Below are 22,617 nucleotides of genomic sequence, written 5' to 3' on the forward strand. Positions count from 1 at the left end.
AAATTGAAATACATCCCATTCTCACAGGTTATTTTTAAATTTATTTTCTTATTTTTATGTTTTCCACTCAGTGGTACATATTTTCCCCATCACTTACAATTTGCCTGCTTATAGGCAAAGCCCAGTACTCCAGATGCTGCTATATAAAGTTAGAATTTATAAGTTTATCAGACTCTGGTCATAGGGTACTAGTCTTGAAGAGCTGATCTTTTCTCTTCCCGGAATCCTGTGAGTTATCAAAAGACTAACATCAAAGCTGATCACTTTACCAAGAGGTCCTCAGCCAAGTAGCCCTTTGATTTGCTTTCACTACTTATGCACCAAGATAAAGCTAGTTGAAAAACAAAATTTAAAAGCTCTTTTCACTTAGATTTTTGGTCCTTCTAGTAAAACAGCTTACCAAAATCTAATCAACCATCAGAGGGCTACCATTACTCCACACTGAAACACACACACAGTGGCTTTCCAGAAAGAGGCATTTTTTCCTGAAAAATTCTTGGGATTAACATGGATCTATTTCAGTGGTTTATTAACATGCCTGCCTTAAAAAATAATATGGATAATATATTATTTATTTTTTATCTGAAAAAAGTCCCAGTTTATAACCTAAAATGTTCCCAATGGAAAGAGTTTAAAATATCTTAGGAGAGGGGGAGGGGAGAGAAAGAATAAGTACTGGACACTGAAATGGAGCAGATTATATTTCATGTATATACGATTGTGTCAAAATGAACCCCACCACTATGTATAATTATAATACACTAATAAATTTTTTTCATTTACCCGTTTATAAAAACACACATAAGAGTTTAAAATATCTTATTTTTCACTCTATTGATTACAATAAGAGAAAAGATGTTAAAAGTCTGTATTTGCACTAACTTACATCATAATAATATCACATAGATATACAATATTTTAAATAACTGATTGACTCTACCATGTTTTGTAAATATAAAGCTTTTTTAGCAGGTAACAAACATTATTTTAAAAACTGGTTTAGAATCCTCTGAAACATTCTTTCTAAACTTGAAACATGAGGCTACTGCAGTTTATGCAAAAGATGTCTAACACATAACAGTATATCTGAAGTGTTATGGCCACATTCAAGAATGTCGGCCTGGAAAATAGAGATAAATATCAGATCCACTCTTCTAGTCTGCCTCTTAATTAGTCTGCCTCAAGCACTTGCTCCTTATTGAGCACTCACCTTATTCAACTCAGGATGATGATATTATGAATGTAGAAAGTAATGGCTATTCTAGCTACTTGGATACATATTCTAATAACACAAAATCAAATACAATTCTCAGGTGGGACCTTTATCAACCTTGTTGGAAGCAGTAATGAGACAAAGCAATAAAGTGCCAAAAAGTATTTCTTAGCAATCAGAGGCATCACCCAACTAAAATCCATCTCTCTAGTCTAAGGCCAATCTATGGAAGCTTGAGCAATTTTCTTCTCACCAAGAAATCTGGCTTTGTTTTTCAGTTGTTCCTTCGTAGAAAGAGACTTTTATTTTATCAATGTTGTTGACATATGTTGATGTTTAATATATTACATATTTCAAATATTATATATTTTTCTTTTGAACTTTAATTACAGATATAATGCAAAAAAAGCTTTACAGAGATAGAATTCACATACCCTGTAATTCACTTCTTTAAAGTATAAAATTCAATGACTTTTAGTATGTTTGCAGAATTGTACATTCATCCTATAATCATGGTATCTCATGATGGCTTTTATCTATATTTCCCTAATAATTAACTATATAGAATGTCCTATTATGTCCTTATTGGCTATTTGTATGTCTTCTTTGGAGAAATATCTTCATATGCTTTGCCCGTTTTTACCTCAGTTTTTGTCTTTTTATTATTGATTTATTAATAGATACCTATTTTTAAAAGGAAGATCAATGTGTCAAAACTCTCTATTCAATTAACATATATTGATCACGTGCTGTGTGCAATTTGGGGCAGTGCCATAAGTGCAAAAGGCAAGAAAAAAAAGCACCAAGAAACTTATATTTACAAAGGGATCAGCATGTGATACAAATAAACTAGTGAAGAAAAATCATATTGGGTTAGAAAATCAGAAAAGTCTTCATAGAAAAATTTGTATCTGTAATAGTTGTTTTAAAGTGGGGAGAATTTTGTAAGACAGATGAGGGAGAGTATTTCAGGCCATTGGAACATCACAAAGTGGGTGTGGGACACTGATGTTCAAGGCATGACAAAAGAACAGCAAGTAGTCACTTGGCTAGGTAATGGAATGAAGAAGAGGGCTAGATGATGAGGCTGGGAAAGGTTAGATGGGAATATATTTTGAAGGTTTAAATGTCAGGTTGAGGGGGTTTATGTTCAAGTCTCTAAATCAGTTGTTCTCAACCAGAAGTAATTTTAGCTCCCAAATGAAATCCGGCAATGTCTGGCAACACTTAGTTTTCACAACTGGGAAAGCTGTTATCAGTGAATAGAGGCCAGAGATGATGCTAAACATACTATAAAGTTCTCCAGGCCCCACAACAAAGAAGTTCATGCCCCAAATGTCAATAGTGCCAAGGTGACTCCTATGATTACTTCCATGTACCACCCTGAGAGGATTCCCCTCCTGGAGCAATAGGACCCCAAGCAGAGCCCATGATCCACCCCACTGTCCTCCTGAGAACTAGATTAAGTACCGCATGTATGTTCTTTCCCCTGGCTTTCCAGTTTTACCCAGGGGAAAGGACCCCTGAAAGAATGAAAAGTAACCATATCTGGTATTCACATAGAGTAGGAGATAATGCCCACTCCTACTAACCAAACTGGAAAAAACATAATCTACACTACTCCCACCAAAAGGTAAAATTCATAATATATAGAGCCCAATCAAAACCTACCACATACATAGGGCTGGGGTTGTGGCTCAGTGGCAGAGTGATTGCATAGCACGTGTGAGGCACTGGGTTCAATCCTCAGCACCACATAAAAATAAAGATACTGTGTTCATCTACAACTAAAAAATAATAAAAAAAAACTTACCACCTGTATAAAGAAGTAGGAAAATATAACCCACGATGAGAAAAAAAAAATCAATGGAAACACACAAAAACAGTAAAGAAAACCTAACTGTATTCCATATTGCAAAGAATTAATTAGAGACATGGAAGACATTTCTAAAAACATAAAACTTCTATAGATGAAACTACAACGTTTGAAGAAAAATATACTGGATGAGATTATCAGCTGAATAATCATGGTAGAAGAAAAGATGAGCAAACTTTAGGACATCCAAAATGAAATGAAGAAAGAAAAAACAAAAGGATCCCAAACATAAAATAGAGTCAGTGAACTGTAGAACAACTTCAAGAGGCATAATACACATGTAATTGGAATGCCTGAAATGGGATAGAACAGAAAAAATATTTGAAGAACTTAAGAGACAAAATTTTTTCAAATTTGTTGGAAAAATATTAACTCAGATCCAAGACTGAATCCTAACTTTATGAAATAAAGAAAAATGCATGAGATGAATAACAATCAAATTGCTCAAAACCTATCATGAAGAGACCAGAGGAAAATGAAGCATTACGTAGAGAGACACAAACTTTTCATCGCAAATTGGGCAAGTGAGAAGAAAGTGGAACAACATGTTTAATGAACTGAAAGGCTGAAAGCTGTCAACTCAGTCTTTTACACCCAATGAAAATATCTTTCTAAACAAAAGTAAAAGCAAAATACATTTTTTCAGTTATACAAAACCTGAAAGAACTCATTACCAATTACCCAAAAGTAGTACAGTGTTAGTTGAAAGTGGACTTTTTGTAAACTTTAGGACAACCATTTAAAAATTTTTTAAAGTATATTTATATGTATATAGAGAAAAGAAAATAGAATCATATATATGTGTATGTATATGCACAATGCTCAATTAAGAATAGAAAAAGAGGGAAAGACAAATTGGATAGGAAAAGATATACTCTGCTAACACTGATCAAAAGAAAGCTAGAGTAACTATTAATTTCAGACAAAGCCAAATTTAGAAAACGGAAAATTTTCGAGAATAAAGAGGGACACTACATAATGATAAAGGGGTTAGATCTCCAGAAGGTATGACAATCCTTAGATGTGTCTAACAACAGAGAATCAAAATATGAGACAAAATTGATAGAACTGTAAGGAGAAAGGAAAATATTATAGTTGGAAACTTTAAGGTCTTATTTTATTTTTTTATTTACTTTTTAACAATTAACAGTTTCAGCAGGCAGAAAATCAGTAAGGATATAGTTAATGTGACTAGCACTGTCAAGAATCTACTGGCAATTGTAGAGTACTTCATCCAACAAGAGCAAACTATTCATTCTTCTCAGATTCACATGGAACGTTAATCAATATGGTCCACATTCTGAACCATAAAACATATTTAATGCTGGGCACATGCATTAAATGCTGGGCACATGCCTGTAGTTACAGCAGCTCTGGAGGCTGAGGCAGGAGGATCGAGTTCAAAGTAACCTCAGCAACTTAGCAAGGTCCTAAAGCAACTCAGTGAGACCCTGTCTCTAAATAAAATACAAAAAAAGGGCTAGGAGTGCTGGGATTGTGGCTCAGCAGTAGAGCGTTCATCTGACACGTGCGAGGCCCTGGGTTTGGACCTCAGCACCACATAAAAATAAAATAAAGATAATGTGTCCAACTACAACTTAAAAATAGATATTAAAAAGTGGGGGCTGGGCATGTGGCTCACTAGTAAAGCACCACTGAGTTCAATCCATGGTACAAATATATATATATATATATATATATATATATATATATATATATATACACACACACACACATATACATATATATATATATATATATATATATCAACAACAAAAAGAAACATACTTAACAAATTAAAAAAAAACAGAAGTGATTTTTAAATGTTCTCAGACCACAATGGAATTAAACAAGAGATCAATAGCAGAAAGATAGAAGGAAGATCCCCAAATATTTGAACATTAAATAATATATTCCTGTTTAAAAAAAAACTAATATGTCAAGTATTGGTAAAGATGCTTAAAACTGGAACTCTGACACATTACTCATGAGACTATAAAGTGGTACAACCACCTTGGAAAATAGCTTCACGGTTTTTGAAAACTTAAGAGACCTTAGAAATATTTCTAAGTATTTACCCAAGAGAAATGAAAACTTTTAAAGATTTATAAATGAATTTTCATATAGCTTTATTTGTAGGAACCCCAAACTGGAAACTGCCCAAATGACCTTCAACATGTATACAGAAAAACAAATTGGTATAGCCATCCAATGGAATACACCTCAGCAATAACAAAGAATTGATGAATGTGACAATCTGAGTGAGTCTCAAAACAGTTCTTGAGAAGGTACATAACAAACAAGAGTGCATTCTGCAAAATTACATTTATATAAAACTTAGGAAATGCAAACTAATCTAGTAACAGAAAGGAAATTAGTGGTTGCCTGGGGATGGTTGTGGGAGAAGGGAATGCAGTAGTCATGGGTTAGAAAGCAGAATGAGGAAACAGGTTATGATAGATATGTTCATTGTATTTTTTTTAAAAAGAGAGAAAGAAACAGAGAGAGAGAGAGAATTTTTTAATATTTATTTTTTAGTTTTTGGTGGACACAACATCTTTATTTTATTTTTATGTGGTGCTGAGGATCAAACCCAGCGCTCCAGGCATGCCAGACGAGCGCGCTACTGCTTGAGCCACATCCCCAGCCCTGTTCATTATATTGATGTGATGATTTCATTGGTGGGGTGTGTGTATATGTGTGTGTGTGTGTGAAAATATCAAATTGTACACTTGGCTATTGGTAGTTTATTGTGATCAACTATATCTCAAGAAAGTTGTTTTCGTTTTTTTTTTCCAACATGAGTAATGCAAAGATTCAGGACATTCTGAATTTTATACAATGTTTCTCTTGCCCTGAGGCCAAATTAAGGCATTCACCTATCTAAGCTTTTTTACTGGTTAGTTCAGTTGTCTATCACAGACCACTGAAAATCTAAAATTGTTAGTGATAAACTTATTCGAGCAGCCCATCTTGTCTTGTTTTGTTCCATGAATTGTTCTTTCAGAAAATGTGAGTCTGAGGGTTGGGGCTGCAGCTCAGCAGCATAGCACTTGCCTAACATATGTAAGGCACTGGGTTCGATCCTTAGCACCACATGAAAATAAAATAAAGATATTCTGTCCATCTACAACTACAAAAAAAAAAATAGAAAGAAAATGTGTGTTTGGTTATGAGTAACAGGGTAAGAGTATGTGGAGAGAAAAGAGGCTCAAAAATAAATGTTGGTAGTTCAAGAATGTTACCTTCTTATATATAAGAGCACACATTATATTTCTACAAAAAGGTACTTTATATCTACACTCTTACTGAGCGCCTCCTTGCAAATGTCAGCTTCTAGAGATGGAAATCACAAGATTTATGAATGCTTCACAGAGCATCTGGGGCTTAAACATACTATTTGATGAGAATGAGGATGTTCCAACTAAATCTTGATTGTGCTTTTAAAAAAAATCTATTTTGTTATTTTGCAGCTGCTTAAAACAAGTATGGTCTTTTAAGTCTCTAAAAGATGAAAACGAGCAGACAACCCATTCCTTTAGACACCACCTGAATACCATGAGGCTCACTTTGTGTAACTGTTTTAGATTCTGAACATGTAGGCTTTTGTTTTCATGTCAGACATCAGACTTAAGTACTCTCACCTTTGCAAGCTTTCCTTGGAAATCTGCTGATGGCTTTTTTTTTTTTCTTTTTCAGTACGGAGGATTGAACTCATGGGTTCTCTACCACTGAGCTACATCCCCATCCCTTTTTATTTTATTCTCTGACAGGGTCTCACTATATTTCCCAGGCTGGCCTCAATCTTGATATCCTTCTGCCTCAAACTCCCACATCGCTGGGGTTACAGGTGTGTGTCACCACACCCAGCTGCTGATGACCATGACCTCTTTCTTTCTTTAAAAAATATTTTGTTCTTTTTAATATTTGTTTTTTAGTCATAGATGAACACAATACTTTTTTAAAATTTTAATTTTTATATGGTGCTGAGGATCGAACCCATTGCTTCACATGTACTAGGCAAGCGCTCTATCACTGAGCTACAACTCCAGCCCATGCTAACGACCTCTTTATTTGAGTTTCTCAACCACAGGGTAATTTATCCAGAATTTAACTAGCTTAGCCTGTCACCTCTAGATATCATATATTCTAATCATGTTGTGAGCCTATCCACTACGTTGAGGAAGAAGAGGGAAGTTAGTGTATTTTACACACAATTAATAGGTCAGATGAAGATATTAAACAAAGCAATGCTTCTATATTTACACTTTTATGGGTAACGTGAATAGCTTTTTTCTCATGAATCAGCTTCTTCATTTCTCTCTTCCATGACCTGGATTTTCTTTCTTGGCACCTTTGAAATGAGTACTCTTTGATAGGTAAAATTGGAGCATTGAAGACTCTACCTGGGACAGTAAACACCCTTCATCAGAACATGGATTTAACCTACTGTGTTAGTCAGCCTTCCATTACTGGAACAAAATACCTAAGAAAATCACCTTAAGGGAGGAAAGGTTTATTTTGATTCATGGTTTCAGAGGTTTCAACTCATGGTTACTTGTTTTGGGACCCGTAGCAAGGAAAAGCCTCATAATAGGGAACGCATGGTAGAGCAGAACTGCTTACCTCATGGCAGCCAGGAAGCAAAGAGAAAGGAAGAGGCCAAGTTCCAACATCCCTGTCAAAGGATATCCCTAGTATCCTTAGCTTCCTTCCACCGGACCCTACCATCTCCCAATAGCTCCATCAGCTGGGGGCCAAGCATTAAACACATGAGGTTTTAGGGGACATTTAAAATTCAAACTATAACATCTATTGCCTAAGCCTTTCATATGGACCTTAGCAGAGCGTATTCAGCATTGTTGCTTTTATTTTCATGCACAGATCCTTTCCCAACAACAAAAGTGTGTGTTTACTGAAGACAGGGATAGCTCCTCTATCTTTGGATCTTGATATTGAACATATCTCACTTTTAATATTGTTACTTTTAAAAAGTTCTCTTCAGAGACTAAGTATAAAACAAAAAGAAAAACTTAAGAAGATCACATAATCTTCAATCAACACATAGGAAGCACTACACTTGGCGCCTAGATCTGCAAGAAATGCAAGAATATGTTATCACAGAAACCCAAGAGATCGGACTGAAGAGGATCACCTGGGCAAGGCCAAGGAACTAAGCAGAATGGATGTTATGGTTTGGATATGAAGTGTTCCCTCAAAGTTCCTGTGTTCATGCATGAATATTCAGAGGTAAATGTGATCGGATTATGAGAGCTCTAACTTAATCAGTCCATCCTAGTTTGAGTGGACTGATTGGATGGTACCTGTAGGCAGGTGAAGTATGGTTGGAGGAGGTGGGTCACTCAGGCATGCTCTGGAAGAGTTCACCTTACCTGCACTGCAGTCCCTTCCCCTTTCTCTCTCAGTTTCCTGGCTGTCATAAGGTAATTAGTTTCCCTGCACCACACTCTTTGGACATGATGTTCTGCTTCACCTTGGGCCGAGAGCAATGCAGTCAGCCGACCCTGGACTAAATCTCTGACACCACGAACCAAAATATACTTTCCTTCCTCTAAGTTGTTCTTGTCAGGTATTTTGGTCATAGCAACAAAGAGCTAACTGACACAATAGAGAAGCATTACAGGTCTTCAAGAACAAGTTGAAAGAACAAGGACAAGTTGAAAGACAAATTGTAGGAAGAGTCATCTGATGGAATTACACAAGATAGATAAATGCAGGGAAAATTAGAGGCGAAAAAAAACTTATATATGTATATAGAAGGGATATACACATATCCCTTCTTCCAAAACAGAATTCAGGGAGTTTATAAAACTTCAAGGAATTTTCATAAAAATTCATACCAGATAAATTTTTAAATAAGAAGGTTATAAAACTGAATCTAATTATGGTTACATAAAACTGAGAGTGAGATTGTTTTACAAAATTTATGCTGTGTGGAGAACACAATCTGATCCATGAATCATTGCCTAAATAAGGTAAAAGTAAACCATTTTTTTTAAAGATAAGCTTAATAGTTTTCAGTCCTAGAAACAGAGAAAAATTTGTCTCTGAGGTATTTAAACAAAGGATATTTATGCTGTTTGATGAGTAACAAGTGCCTTCAAAAATATTCTTAAAGTAAATAATATAGGCAGTTGATTACATAATATGGGGATGGGAGGAGGAGACTGGATGTAAAAAATCAGGGAGGATACTAGAAATGAGAGGTTCCAAAGCAAAATGGTATGCTTCTGTCTAATCTGGTTTAATTTCAGGATGGATTCTTCTTTTTTTAAAAAAATATTTTTTAGCTGTCAATGGATATTTATTTATTTATATGCGGTGCTGAGAATCGAACCCAGTGCTTTTCACATACTAGACAAGTGCTCTATTGCTGAGCTACAACCTTAGCTCTCAGGATGAATTCTTTAAAAATCTCTAGATGTCATGTTTCTAAAAACATGGTGGATAGACCATCATGGAGATACTTGATTAAAAAAAAAAAAGTAGATTCCTGGGCCTTCCCCAAGAGTTAATAAATCAAAGTCATTGGGGGAAGAACCTCAGGAAGTTTTAAAGACAACCTCCCAGTATTTCTACTGCACACTGATATTTGAGAACCTTGAGGAAAGCCAAATTTTTAGTCTTTGGGTAAACCTATTGTGGGTTGTGAAATAAGTACATTGAATTATAATGAGTATTTTTAAAATGAAATAAAAATAGGAAGATAGACTGTATCTGAGTGTATCCAACTTAATCAGGATAAGAAATTAGGATAAGTACTATTTAGGGTAATTTTTTTTTTCAGTGCTGGGGATTGAAATCCATGGCCTTGTACATGCGAAGCAAGCACTCTACCAACTGGGTAAATTTTGTGAAGATCTACAGGTTATTATATATGTGTGTGCATACATATATGTATATCACATAGTGATTATGAGATTATATTATACCATAAAATTATATATAAAAAAATCTTATAGTTGAGCTTTCCTACTCTAAATTTCCATGTTACTGGGGATTGAACTCAGGGGCACTTGACCATTGAGCCACATCCCCAGTCCTATTTTGTAACCACTGAGTTTCTTAGTGCCCCACTTTTGCTAAAGCTGGCTTTGAACTTTGATCCTCCTGCCTCAGGCTCCTGAGCCATTGAAATTACAGGTATGTGTCACCCACAGGGCTGAATTTCCATGTTTTAAAATTCATTATCATAATATATCTTTTCTAAATCTATGCATTTAAGCTGGGAACATAACTCAGTGATAGAATACTTGCCTAGCAAATTCTAGGCAATCCATGCTATTCCCCTTCTCCCTCAATCCCAAGTACCACAAAACAAATAAATCTATGTATTTACTCCAATATTTATTAAGTGCCTGTTGTGTGTAGGTATTGTGATGGTAGAATATTCAAATGGCTTTGAACTGCCCACACTACTTAGGCACAGGACACATTGTTCGACTCTAAGTCAAATAGATATTATTAACTAATTGGCTATTAATATGCATTTTGCTTTCTGCCTATGTTTTTCCCCCTTTGACTTTTTTTTTTAACTTGGGTAAAAATAGATGCGGTGAAAGAACGTGAAAGTTCAGAACAAATAGCTGTGCTCATTTTGTTAAAGCTTTACAACATAAGGCTGCTCTTGTATAGATGTGACCTTCTTAAATCATTTTAATCAAATTAAAAACACTTATCTGAATACATTCCAAGCATCATTTATCCTAAAAAATCATATCTCTTGAATACATTATAAACTTTTTCATTTGTTTCAGTTTGACCAACCTGAGATGCTTAAATGAATACATAATACACTCTCATCTCCCTTGGAATACCCTAAACCAAAAGCTAAGAATAACTCTGTCCTTTCTTTGTTATACAAAATTTAGGAGTAAATCTATTGCCTTTATTCATTTTTTAAATATATATGTATTATAATGTATAGTATATATATTATTATATATAGTAACATGTATTATAATATATTATATATCAAATGATATATAACATATATTTAGTTGTAGATAATATATTGTTTTTATTTTTATGTGGTGCTAAGGATTGAACCAGTGCCTCACACATGCGAGGCAGGTGCTCTCCCATTGAGCTACAGCCCCAGCCCCGTCTTTATGCATTTTTAAAAAAATTTTATTTATTTATTTTTGCATTATAATTCTTAATACACCATTATACCATAATTTATCATATCTCTGATTATATATAAGGTATGTTGACACCAAATTCACATCTTCATACATGTATTTTGTATAATATGAGGGTCTCCTTTCACCATCCATGCTATTCCCTTTCTCCCTCCCTTTCCCTCCCACCCCTATTCCCTATCTAGAGCTAATCTTCCTCTCTTGCTCTCCCTCCAAACCCCAGCCTTTATGCATTTTTAAGCAATGAAAAAAGTATTTTAATATCTTCTTGGGATCAAAACAATTTATACTCGATTTCTGTGACTGACTAGTTTGAAACAGCTAGGAGCTGAATCCATTCCCCTCTTATGATAAAACATTTGAAATACATGGTAGTATATGCTAGTTTTAGAAATTTTTGAAAGTACCAACACAAAAGGAAAACATTTTTTAAGTTACCAATAACCCTACCACCTTTGTTTATAACAATAACACTTAGAATATATCCTTCTAGATCTGACTTAAGAATCTTCTTGTTAATCATATATTTATACAAAATCTTTGGATTTACCAGCCCTAATGATAGAAGTTTGTATCTAGTCTTTGATATAATTGTAGAATCAGATAGAAGAAAGTAATGTGAAACAGTCTGTTCAGAGAAAATTCATTATGCACCTTTCTTAATGCAGCTATTAAAATAGGGGAGAAAAACATGTTAACAAAAGGTAACTTTATCACCGGGACAAGATATGCTATTATTGTCTTAATAACTAAATTACTGTGCGATATTACTTTCACTCAAGAATGTTAGATGCTTAATAAGAAGTGCCAGGACTGGATGTGCTCAGCATTTTCACACTCATTTATTGCAATACCTCAGAGCATTATAGAATGTTCAATTGAAATGTAATTTTCCAGCTAAGTTTCAGCTCTGCAAAGGGCTAGGGAAACTCAAACCCTAGATTTTGTCCTAGAGGTTTTGAAGTTTAATGTTATTATGACTATTTCACATGCCAAGGTAAACCCAACAGTGTTAAGTTACACTCCTGGGGATGCAGTACAAATATAATCTCCAGCTTACAACTGACTTGCAACCAAAAACCCGCAGACTTGAACTGCTTCTCAAAAAGAGATGTAACTGATGTCAGCACTGGAAAGATGAAAGCAAACTGATCCCTACATATCAATGCCAATGTGCCAGTGCACATCCAACTATGGCAATAATACAAAAATGGAAGGAGATCAGGATATACAAACTTTAGAGGCTTTAGAGGCTAGACCAAATTAAATTTGATCAAAGAGCAGAAACATTATAACTACCAGTCTAAATGCATTCTGTTAAGTTTAATTGCAAGTGTGTCCATAATTTATTTCCAAGAGCTTCAAGACATCCTGGCTAGTACTTTGAAATTTTGTTACCTAACAGTTCAAGAATAGAGATATTTTAAGAATCTAAGACTATAATGGCATATTTATAGGTGATTATATACAGTGGGATGTATAACATGATTCCCTGATCTGTTGATAACACTTGGACCGTTGAATGAGAGCCTGAGTGAAAGCAGTAATTCAAAATTTCCTTCCTTTGTGATTTTTTTTGGTCTAAATCTCACCATTACTTTTTCATTGTTTGGCCCTTATTGTATTAAAGGGCAGGGCAAGCCTGATAAGAGCAAAGGAAAGGCTTAGCACAGTTTGGAGAAGGCAATATGGACTTCCTCTAAAACCAGCACTGGGACCCACCCCAGGGGGCTGGAACCATGGGAATTTCCTTCTGTAGCATGTACCAGCCTATAACTTAACCTTTACTATAAGATTGATGAGACCGAAGAATGGAGTATTCTCAACTCAAGGTAAAATCAAATACCACAAGTTAGAAGTTCAGGTGAATTTCTATTTCATGGACACTAGCATATTGTCGAGAAGACCCTCAGATTGCATGAAGGGAGAAAAAAGTTTTTCTCCAACAACTCCACTCAACTGTGATGAATTGAAATTCTATGCCTGAGGACAGCAACCGCAAAGAACCCCAGAAGAAAAAAAAAAAAAAAACTTTAAAGTCACTTCTAAAAACCGATGATTGTCACATATTATGCTCACAGGATATCCTATCCAAAAGGATTTGCTTCTTTCCACCATCAACTTGCAGCTGTGACTGTCACATTCTTGGGGTGAAACTATGCTCCAAGTCCACTTAAGCCTGATCTGCTTATGAAAACTACCAACCACAAATATGCAGCCATTGGAGCATCCTGACCTCCCATCACTAACACAAACACTTTGGATCTGCTTGATTTATTAATATGATGAGTGATTCTACTAGAACAATGGTTCTCAATATGGGGCTGATTTCCCCCCCACACACACAAGGGACATTTGGCAATGTCTGAGAACAATTGATTGTTATAACGGAGGGGATAGTGAGGAGGGGCTTACTATTGTCATCCAGTGGTGGGTAGAGCCAGAGATTTTGCTAAACATCTTACAAAGCAAAGAACAATTAGGGAGGGGAGGCAAGCAAACAAACAAAAATCTTGCCCATGTCAATAGGGCTGAGAGTGGAATACTCTGAACCTCTAAACTGGAGTTCTTTTCTTTTTTTATAACTCTTTTGTGGAAATGAGCATGTACGTGACTGGGTGAGGTTGGGGTAGGAATGTATTTATTTGCTCCCATATTTCTCCACGTCAACACCTCCTCTATTATCATTTTTCCCCCAGTACTGGAGATTGAATCCAGCCACATCTTCAGCCCTTTTTATTTTTAATTTTGAGACAGGGTCTTGCTAAGTTGCCCAGGCTGACCTCAAACTTGCCATCCTCCTGCCTCAGCCTCCCTAGTCCTCTTCTCTACCTTTTTGTAACTGCTCACTCTTCTCTTTTCACCTGAATCCCTGGCTCCCTACACAAAGGGTGACTTTTAGAACAAAACAAATGTTGCTGTCTTCCAGAAGCCAAATGGTAAGTGCTAACTTTTCAAGTGACTTCAACTGTTTTGATGAATAGAGCTTCTTTTATAGCTGGTGAAGAAAAACAACCCAGATAATGGTCTCTGCAGCTGTTGGGAAGTTTGTCAGTTTATTTGTTTATTTTGTCTAGATTAGCTGCCCTGGCTACATCAACTCCTGCACTTGACCAAGCAAAATGTCTCATTCCTAAATTAGGATAGTCAAAGACACTAGATGAACCTGGAAAGAAACATGAAACCATGGGAAAGAAGATAAGGCTGACCACCTAATCATCTTGTTTTCAGAAAAATCCAGACGTCACCTGCCATAGTCCAGAAAAAGAAACATGGAAGAAGACAAAAATGCTAATAAGAATGCAAAGACAGGCCACACTAGAAATTGAGGTCGGGAGAAAAAGGAGGCCACATTCTTTTCCATAACTACTTTATACTCATCCTCCAGAATACAGGCATTGCCTGCTTTCTTTAAAAGTGCCAAAGTATAATCCACATCCTTTCTAGTTACATATCAAAAAGCTCACAGCCCTATTCTAATCAAAAGGTAGGGATTCCCAAGGATAGTTGAGTCTGGAAGCAGGGTTATCTAAATGACCTGATAAGCCCTTATCTGTTATCATCCTGTGATATGGAGCACATTTTTATTATGAGTTGCTGGATTACAGGAAATAAAATGAGAGGGAAAAGGCTGTATATCTTTACCTAAAGCCATATACCCTTATTTGGGAAGGAATTTAAAAGTTATAATTAAACAGAGTGACATAAAGGAGCATCAATAAGTTTCCTCCTGTCCATCACAAAGCTAACAGTTCATCCTCAGAGACCCAGTTCTCCCTGCCCCTGACACTCCAGCTATACAGGAAGTTTGATTTTTTCACATTTCAAGATTCTGTTTCCCACCCCCATTCCCTTTATCATGCTATTCCCTCAGTGGACAATAGTCTGTCCCTCATCTTCATCCCCACTCTTGTCTTCCTCTTTATTAAGATAGGATCAGGTGTCATTTTTGGAACTTCCTTTTATTCTACCCCCACCCCATTTCTGTACTTCCATAGTAATCAATTCATAACATCATCATTATTATACAGAAGACCTTTTCACATCCATTCACTTTTCCAGTAGATCTCAAAAGTTTAGTGAGCAAAATTTTCACTTGAAGAATTTGTTAAAATACTTATTGATTTGCTCTGTGCAAACTTTGATTCAGTAATTGTGAAGTAGGCCCAAGAGACTACATTTGTAAATAAAACCTTCCCTAATAATTCTTTTTTTATGATTTTTTTCAGCTTGTTTGAGGCATAATTGACACATTAAAAATTATATATATATTTAAGATGTACAATGTGGTGTTTAGATACAAGTATACCTTATATACACAAAGGAGTTTTATCCAGCCATAAAGGGCAATGAAATTATGCCAATCATAGGAAAATAGATGGAGAGACCATGATGTTAAGTGAAATAAGCCAAATTCAGAAGGTCAAGGGTCATATGTATTATCTCATATGTGGAAGTAAGAAAGGCAAAGGAGAAAGATGGGGTCGGGGTATCTTATGAAAAGCAAAGGGAAATTGATAAAGGAAGGGAACTAGGAGTAGGAGGTGGGAGGGAGGGGGAAATGCTAGGAGTGATACTAAATTAAAAAAAAAAAAGATAAAAGCCTACCAAGCACAAAGATTCACACAGTCAAGTTAATTAATATGCCTCACATAGTTACTTGTGTGTGTGTGTTTGTGTGTGTGGTGAGAAAATTTAAAATCTATTCTGAGCAAATTTCTAGAATATAATACATCATTATTAACTATAGTTACAATGTTGGACATTAGGTCTACAGACTTATTCATCTTTTAAATGAAAGTTTGTACCTTTTGTCAACATTTCCCCATTTCCCTACTTCTCTCCCCTGGCAACAACTATTCTACTTTCTGTTTCTCTAAATTAAACTTTTTAAGATTCCACATATAAGTGATATCATGCAACATTTTCCTTCTATTCCGAGGCTAGCGTTCAACCACATTGGAGAGACTGGCTTCGTCTGTATGCTGAGCCCCCTGATACTCCAAACTAGAAGCCGTCTTTAATTCACCTTTATATCCTCATTCCTAGCCAGGATCTACACAGAGAAAATCCAAGTTCAATAAAAGTCATTGAAGGGATAAGTCCTGAAACATCTTAGTAAGAGAGCAGTAAAAGAAATTAGAAGGCAGGAGTGATGGAAAATCCTTGAAGTCAAATTTCCAGTTGCTCCACAATTTACCAAGAAATTCACAATTTGCTTTCTTCACTTTGGGCATCAGCTCCCTGTACTGAGCTTCCCTCTGCCCACCATTCCTGAGGTTATACCAATTAGCTACCTAGGGGCTTCTCTATCACCTTTATACTGCATACCACACTCTTCTAGTGTTGCAGTCAGGAAAAAAAGGTGTGTTTCATGTTAAATATTTCCCTGTACTTTCTCATTGTCCATTCTTTTGTTGTTACTGTTGTTGTTAGTTGTTTTAGCTTTGAGGTATAATATACAAAAAAAAGTATACACAGTGCACTTCTTGGTTAGTTTGGACATATGCATATAGCCAGGATACCATCACCACAATCATAGTACTAAATATATCCATCTCAAAAAATCTCATTTCCTTCCTTCTTTCCTTCCTTTCTTCCTGAATAATTAACATGAGGGCTATAGGTGTAGCTCAATGGTAATCTGTTTGCCTAGAATATGCAAGAACCTGGGGTTCAATGCCCAGTACGACCATCACAAAAAAAAAAAAAACCCTTAACATGAGATCCATCCTCAACATATTTTCCTCAATATATTTTTTTAATATCCAAAATGTGTTTATTGGGATGTTTTCCCACTCATCTTGATTCAGGCTGCTCCTAGTGCTGCTTCCTCCTGAAGGAACATCCTTCTGTAAGCCTTGCTTTTCCTCCCGTAGGCTGGCAGAGGACAGTGGAGCAGCCAACACACAAAACTACTGTTTGTGCATGGCTAAAAACTGTGGTGATTTTATAGCATTCGGGGCATTTCACATCCATGAAATAGGAGTTGGGGCTCTGCACCAGGCGCTTCTTGTGTTTTCGCTTCTCCTCTTCCGGAGAGGAATGAAGGAGATCTTTCGCGAGAGGCATGTTCTCGTGGGAAGGTCGTCACCGCTGGAAAGACTCAACATATTGTAAAGTGCACAATACAGTATTGCTGTTACTATGTTGTATAGCAGATCTCTAGAACTAAATCCTTATCCATTCTTAATAATTAGTAGTGCCCAGCCTGAAATATCCTACTACTTTTACACAAATATAAAGGAAGGTCTGTATTCATACAACTAGTACAATTGGGAAAGGAATACAGATCCTGGTTTTTAAAGCAAAGTCTCAATTATGCTTTCTTTGGTATAGATGTTAGCTGGATTACAAAATAAAGGAGTATGTGTACACACATGTGGGTGTGTGGTTAAATATGAGCTAGCCAAGAATTTTCTAGTTTCCTATTAGAGCAAAATGGGTTTGATTCTTTGTCCTGATCTCTCCCATCCTGGTTCAGTGGGAACTGAGAATATTCTTCCACCCAACCCACAGGTCAAAGAGTTCTGTGTTATTGGAAAGCTATTATTTTTCCAGGCTCTGTGATGTTAATGATTTAATTATCAATATAATGATGTAGCAAGTTTGTTTGATTTTGGGAGGTCTTAGTACCATATGTCAACAAATACTAAGAAAAAACATTCCTTCAGATCTCCAACAGACACACACACACACACACACACACACCAAACTTGACCTACTTCCCTCCCTACAACAAATCTCTTTCCAAACATTCCATCAGAAAAGATTACCACTTTAAAAACTTTTTAAAAATAAACTTTCTATTTTGGAATAAGCTTAGATTTTCCAAAGAGTATAGAGAGTTCTCATTATACCTTTCATCATTTTTTCCCAGTGTCTTAATCTTACATAATCTTGGCCCATTTGTCTAAATCAGGGGATGACAAACTGCAGCAGACTGCAGATCAATCCAGTTGTCTGTTTTTGTAAGGCCTGCAAGCAAAGTATAGTAGTCCCACATTATCCACAGTTTCAGTTACTTGTGGTCAATCACTGTCCAAAAATATTAAATGGAAAATTCCAGATATAATTTGTAAATTTCATATGCAGCTGTTTTGAGTAGCACAATGAAATCTCAGGCTGTCTCATCCCCATCTCAACCAGGATGTGGATCATTCCTTTTTTCCAGAGTATCTATGATGTATATGCTACCCTCCCATTCTTGAGTTTTTAGTTAACATATCAGACTCCCTGTATGGAAGTGCTTGTGTTCAAGTAACCTTTATTTTACTCAATAATGGCCTCAAATGCATAGGTAGTAATGTTGGAAATTTTACTACCGTACATTGTTATCATTCTTTTATTTTTTATTATTATTAATCTCTTATTGTGCCTGGTTTATAAATTAAACTTTATCATAAGTATGTATGTATAGAAAAAAATCATATTATACATAGGGTTCAGTTCTGTCCATTGTTTAAGTTTTCGATGGGTAAGACTAATATGTTCATATTTCAAATAGTGGGGAGGGGGAGGCTGTAATTCAAGACACATGAAAGTTATGTCAAATTCAAAATTCAGTTTCCATAAAGTTTTATTGCAATACAATTATGCCCATTCCTTTACATATTGTCTGGTTACTCAGACACGTCAGAGAACATCTGGCCTACAAAACCTAAAATCTTTACCATCAGGTTTGCTGAGTTCTGGTCTGAACTAAGAAACGAACATTATCACATTACTATTAACCAAACTCTGAGCTTCGAATCAGTAGTTTTTCCACTAATGTCTCACGATGCAATCCAGGAACCACGAACCACGTTGCATTTAACAATTGCTTTTGTATGGTGAGCAGGTGCATGATCATCCTACTTTGGAAAATATTCCTGCCTAACAAATGAATTTCAGCTGGCCACTTGAACAGGGCTTGTTTTTTTGTTGTTTGTTTGGAGTTGTTTACGTATTTTACACAATAGGCAGACAGTTGAAAACAACATCTGGGCTAGGAACGCTGTGAACTTGAAGATGGAGGAAGAGCTATATTTGTTCGAGCATTCCACGCGCTGGGCCAAGGCAAAAGGGACCAACTCAGCCCCTTGAGAAAAGGGGGCTCCCAATGACCCTCTTGGTTCATATGGTAGGAGGCCTTCCTCGGGCCCCACGCAGTCTCTGCCCCAGCGCCCCGGTCCTTTGTTTCCTCTAACCCCACCCGAGCCTGTGAACGCCGCGGCTCCGGCTTTCACTCTACGGCGGCTGCATTCAGCCCGCTCCGCGGGCGCGGGCGGGCGCGGGCGGGCGGCGTCCGGTTGCCGGGCAACGGTCTGAAAGGCAGCTCACGTTGCCGCCAGGGCCGAGACACATCCGCACCAGCCAGTCTGCGCCGAGAGCCTGTGGCCTGATTTCTCCCCCTCCATTGTTGTAGCTCATACAAAAGGCTACACCGCTAGTGTGGTCACCTCGGCTGCGATGAATCACTCGCCAGGGCATTTTTCGGGCCGGAGCCTTTGTGGGCCGAGATGCGCCCCCTCCAGGGCACAGCTCCGGGCCTGTCACTGGCAGGCTCGGCGCCTCGCCACCCTTAGCGAGGGGTCTCCCTCCCTGCCTCCGCCCTACCCACCACCTACCGCTTTTGTTCCTTTCAGCAGGCAGCCAGGCCCTCGCTTGCCTTTTGGCCGCTCTGAGATCACTCCGGCGGCGGCGGCCCTGGGCAGTCTTCCCTCCCCACCCGCGCCTTCGCGCTCAAAGTAAGCGTCGCCTATAAAATCCCAGGCCTCTTGGGTCATCTTATCTCTTTTTCAGCCATCTTCCCCCCGCCCCGCCCCCATCCCTCTCAAAGTTTCTAAGGCCGCGGTTGCCATGGGACTCAAAAAACAACTTGAGGGCTGAAGGGAAGATTTCTATGGTGGCTGACAACCCTCCTCCCCAAACTAGAGAATGAAGACCGAGGGATGTCCTTGGGATTCTCCAACGTTCCCCCTGTCCACCAGTCTTTCGAATTACATTTAACCCACCACCCTTTACTCCACGAACCAGTTTTCAACATCGTGTTTGGATTCTGGGAAGTTCAGTGGTGAATTGGGAAAAGAAATTTTGTCATGCCTAGGAGCAAGTGTAGGTAGAAGCTGGAAGGGTCTCCCTCCAAAGGAAAACTATCCCAAGAATTTTCAAGAGTGTAAAATAGACAAAGAGCACCGTTAAATTAGCTGTTTGTTATCACATCTTATTTGCTGAGGAAGAAGTGCATGAAGGTAACAGATAATTGGCTTTTTTTATATGTGAAATGCCTGCTGTTCAGGTTCCAAAGAGTGGGCACTACTCTCAGCGCCTTCAGCAGGCCAGGAGCAAAAGCACAGGCCCTTGCCCCACATCTCAGCACTGGTTCCTGCCAACGTGGGAATCCAAGTGTACCATGCATCTGACAACATCCTGCCATCTCTCATAATTCCCATTACTGTCCCCATAAGATGCTGTTAAACCCCAGGCACAAAGTAGTAAGTAAGACCATAAGAGGGATTCAAACTGCAGTTGTAACTTAATTTTTATATAGAATTCGTATTATAGGGGTGGCAGGGAGATACCCAAAAAGTCTGTATGCTTTTCATCTGTTTTACCTCTTTCAGCTGATCTATAGCAAATTGCAGTTACCATAAATCAGTAAATCAGATGAAGTGCAAATATTTGTCTACAGATGTGGCACAAACCCTGAACCCTCAGAGCAGATGCCTACCATTGGGAAACAACTAAACACTGCTCTCTTGATGACTACTGGGATCATATCCCCATGCTAGGGAATTGGAAGTGGGTTGAAAGGAATCCTCAGAAATAAATTATGGTTTCTTCTCAAGATTATTGTTATTCCACTAAAAAAATTTCTAAATATAAATTTCACACATGGAATGATCCTAAGTATAACTATTCATAGCTAGAGTTTATCATTAATAATAATACCTAAATTTTCACAACAACCTTATGAAATTTTTTAAATTATTACTATCTCCATTTTACCTATACAAAAACAAAGAATCATTGGATACTTCTTGCTCCAGCTTTTGTACATGTAGGAGAGACAAAAGGAGAAGGAGAAGGCATTTATTAACTGCCTATAGTGTTTCAGGTGTAATTCCAGGCAAGGTAGATCATGCATACAAATGACCATACTTTAGAACTATCAGCCATGTGTAGGACAAACAGAAGGAAGAAAAGCTGTGCTCAGGAGCACCGATTAGAAGTTTGAACACATCTAGATTAAAGATAAGAGGAAGGAAACTAGGATTATAGTAGTGACTAATTTTAGTTACCTAGGAAGCTCAGGGGAGCAAAAACAAGATAATTATGTTTTGCAGAAAAAGGAAAAAGAATGTCAGGGTTATGGAGGATTCCTGAGAGATGGGGCCCCAAGTTTCAACCACAGACCTGAGGTAGCAGTTAGGTAATAAGGCCTTCAAGACGCAGATGAAGAAAGAAAAGTGATGTAAGAGGCACTTGGGAAAGAATCTTGGCCACTGATATAGTGGGGGATGTGAAATAGAAGAGTCAAAAGTGGTGGAGTCTTCAAATATGCCGAAGTTTATTATACTAAAAAGCTCTCAAGTAGGTTAAAGGAGTTAACTCAGCATCCCAAAATGCCTAACCCACTCCTGAGTAGTTTCTGACAGAAAATCTGAACCAATAAATAAATATTAAATTACTTTACATTATGTAAAACAGTGCTAGGCTCACAAAAGAAGTTAATTGAGTATTCATTGAACGACTGACTGCTTAAATAAATTGAGGAACAAAGATGTGCAAATCCTAAGCTTTCCTTCAAATCAATATGTTTTCAGTTTCTGCCCTGGTGGCTATCTGAATAAAGTGTCCAAGACATGGAGATGCATTGGGAAGGAGCAGGAGACTGGGGCTCATGTCCTATTCTGCGTATAACTCGAAGGAAGTTGTTTATACAGGGTGCAATGGCATATACCTATAATCCCAGTGATTCAGGAGGCTGAGGCAGGAGGATCACAAGTTCAAAGCCAACCTCAGCAACTTAGCAAGGCCCTAAGCAAGTTAATGAGACCCTGTCTTAAAAATAAGAAAATGAAAAGGGCAGGGGATGTGGCTCAGTAGTAAAGTGCCCTTGGGTTCAATTCCTGGTACTGGTACAAAAAAAAAAAGGTTCCCTGTACTTGGACCTTCTTGTCCATTAAGTGTAAAGGGTAGACTGAATCTTAATCATCTAAACTACAAAAATCAACATCTTACAAAAATATCTCCATCCAAAATACTTGAAGAAAAATCAATGAAGCATTTTTCACTGAGCAGAACTTGGCAATTTTCTCCCACAGTAATAGAAATGCATCATACTAAATGGTGAAGGAGATATGATATTTCTAGGCTCT

The 22,617-nt window shown here is 37.2% G+C and overlaps 1 protein-coding gene across 1 annotated transcript; it reads right to left on the bottom strand.

The window, feature by feature from the left end:
- Positions 1-17,010: 17,010 nt before the first annotated feature.
- Positions 17,011-17,342, bottom strand: LOC124106187 (small ribosomal subunit protein eS27-like). The gene has a single exon (XM_046463760.2). It carries the CDS (start codon positions 17,324-17,326, stop codon positions 17,075-17,077), a length of 252 nt encoding a protein of 83 aa, XP_046319716.1. The 5' UTR covers positions 17,327-17,342; the 3' UTR covers positions 17,011-17,074.
- Positions 17,343-22,617: the final 5,275 nt, after the last annotated feature.

Source organism: Marmota monax, unplaced genomic scaffold, assembly GCF_021218885.2.
Source record: "Marmota monax isolate L192 unplaced genomic scaffold, Marmota_monax_Labrador192_F-V1.1 WCK01_AAM20220418_F8-fsc00034, whole genome shotgun sequence".
NCBI classification, from domain to species: domain Eukaryota; kingdom Metazoa; phylum Chordata; class Mammalia; order Rodentia; family Sciuridae; genus Marmota; species Marmota monax.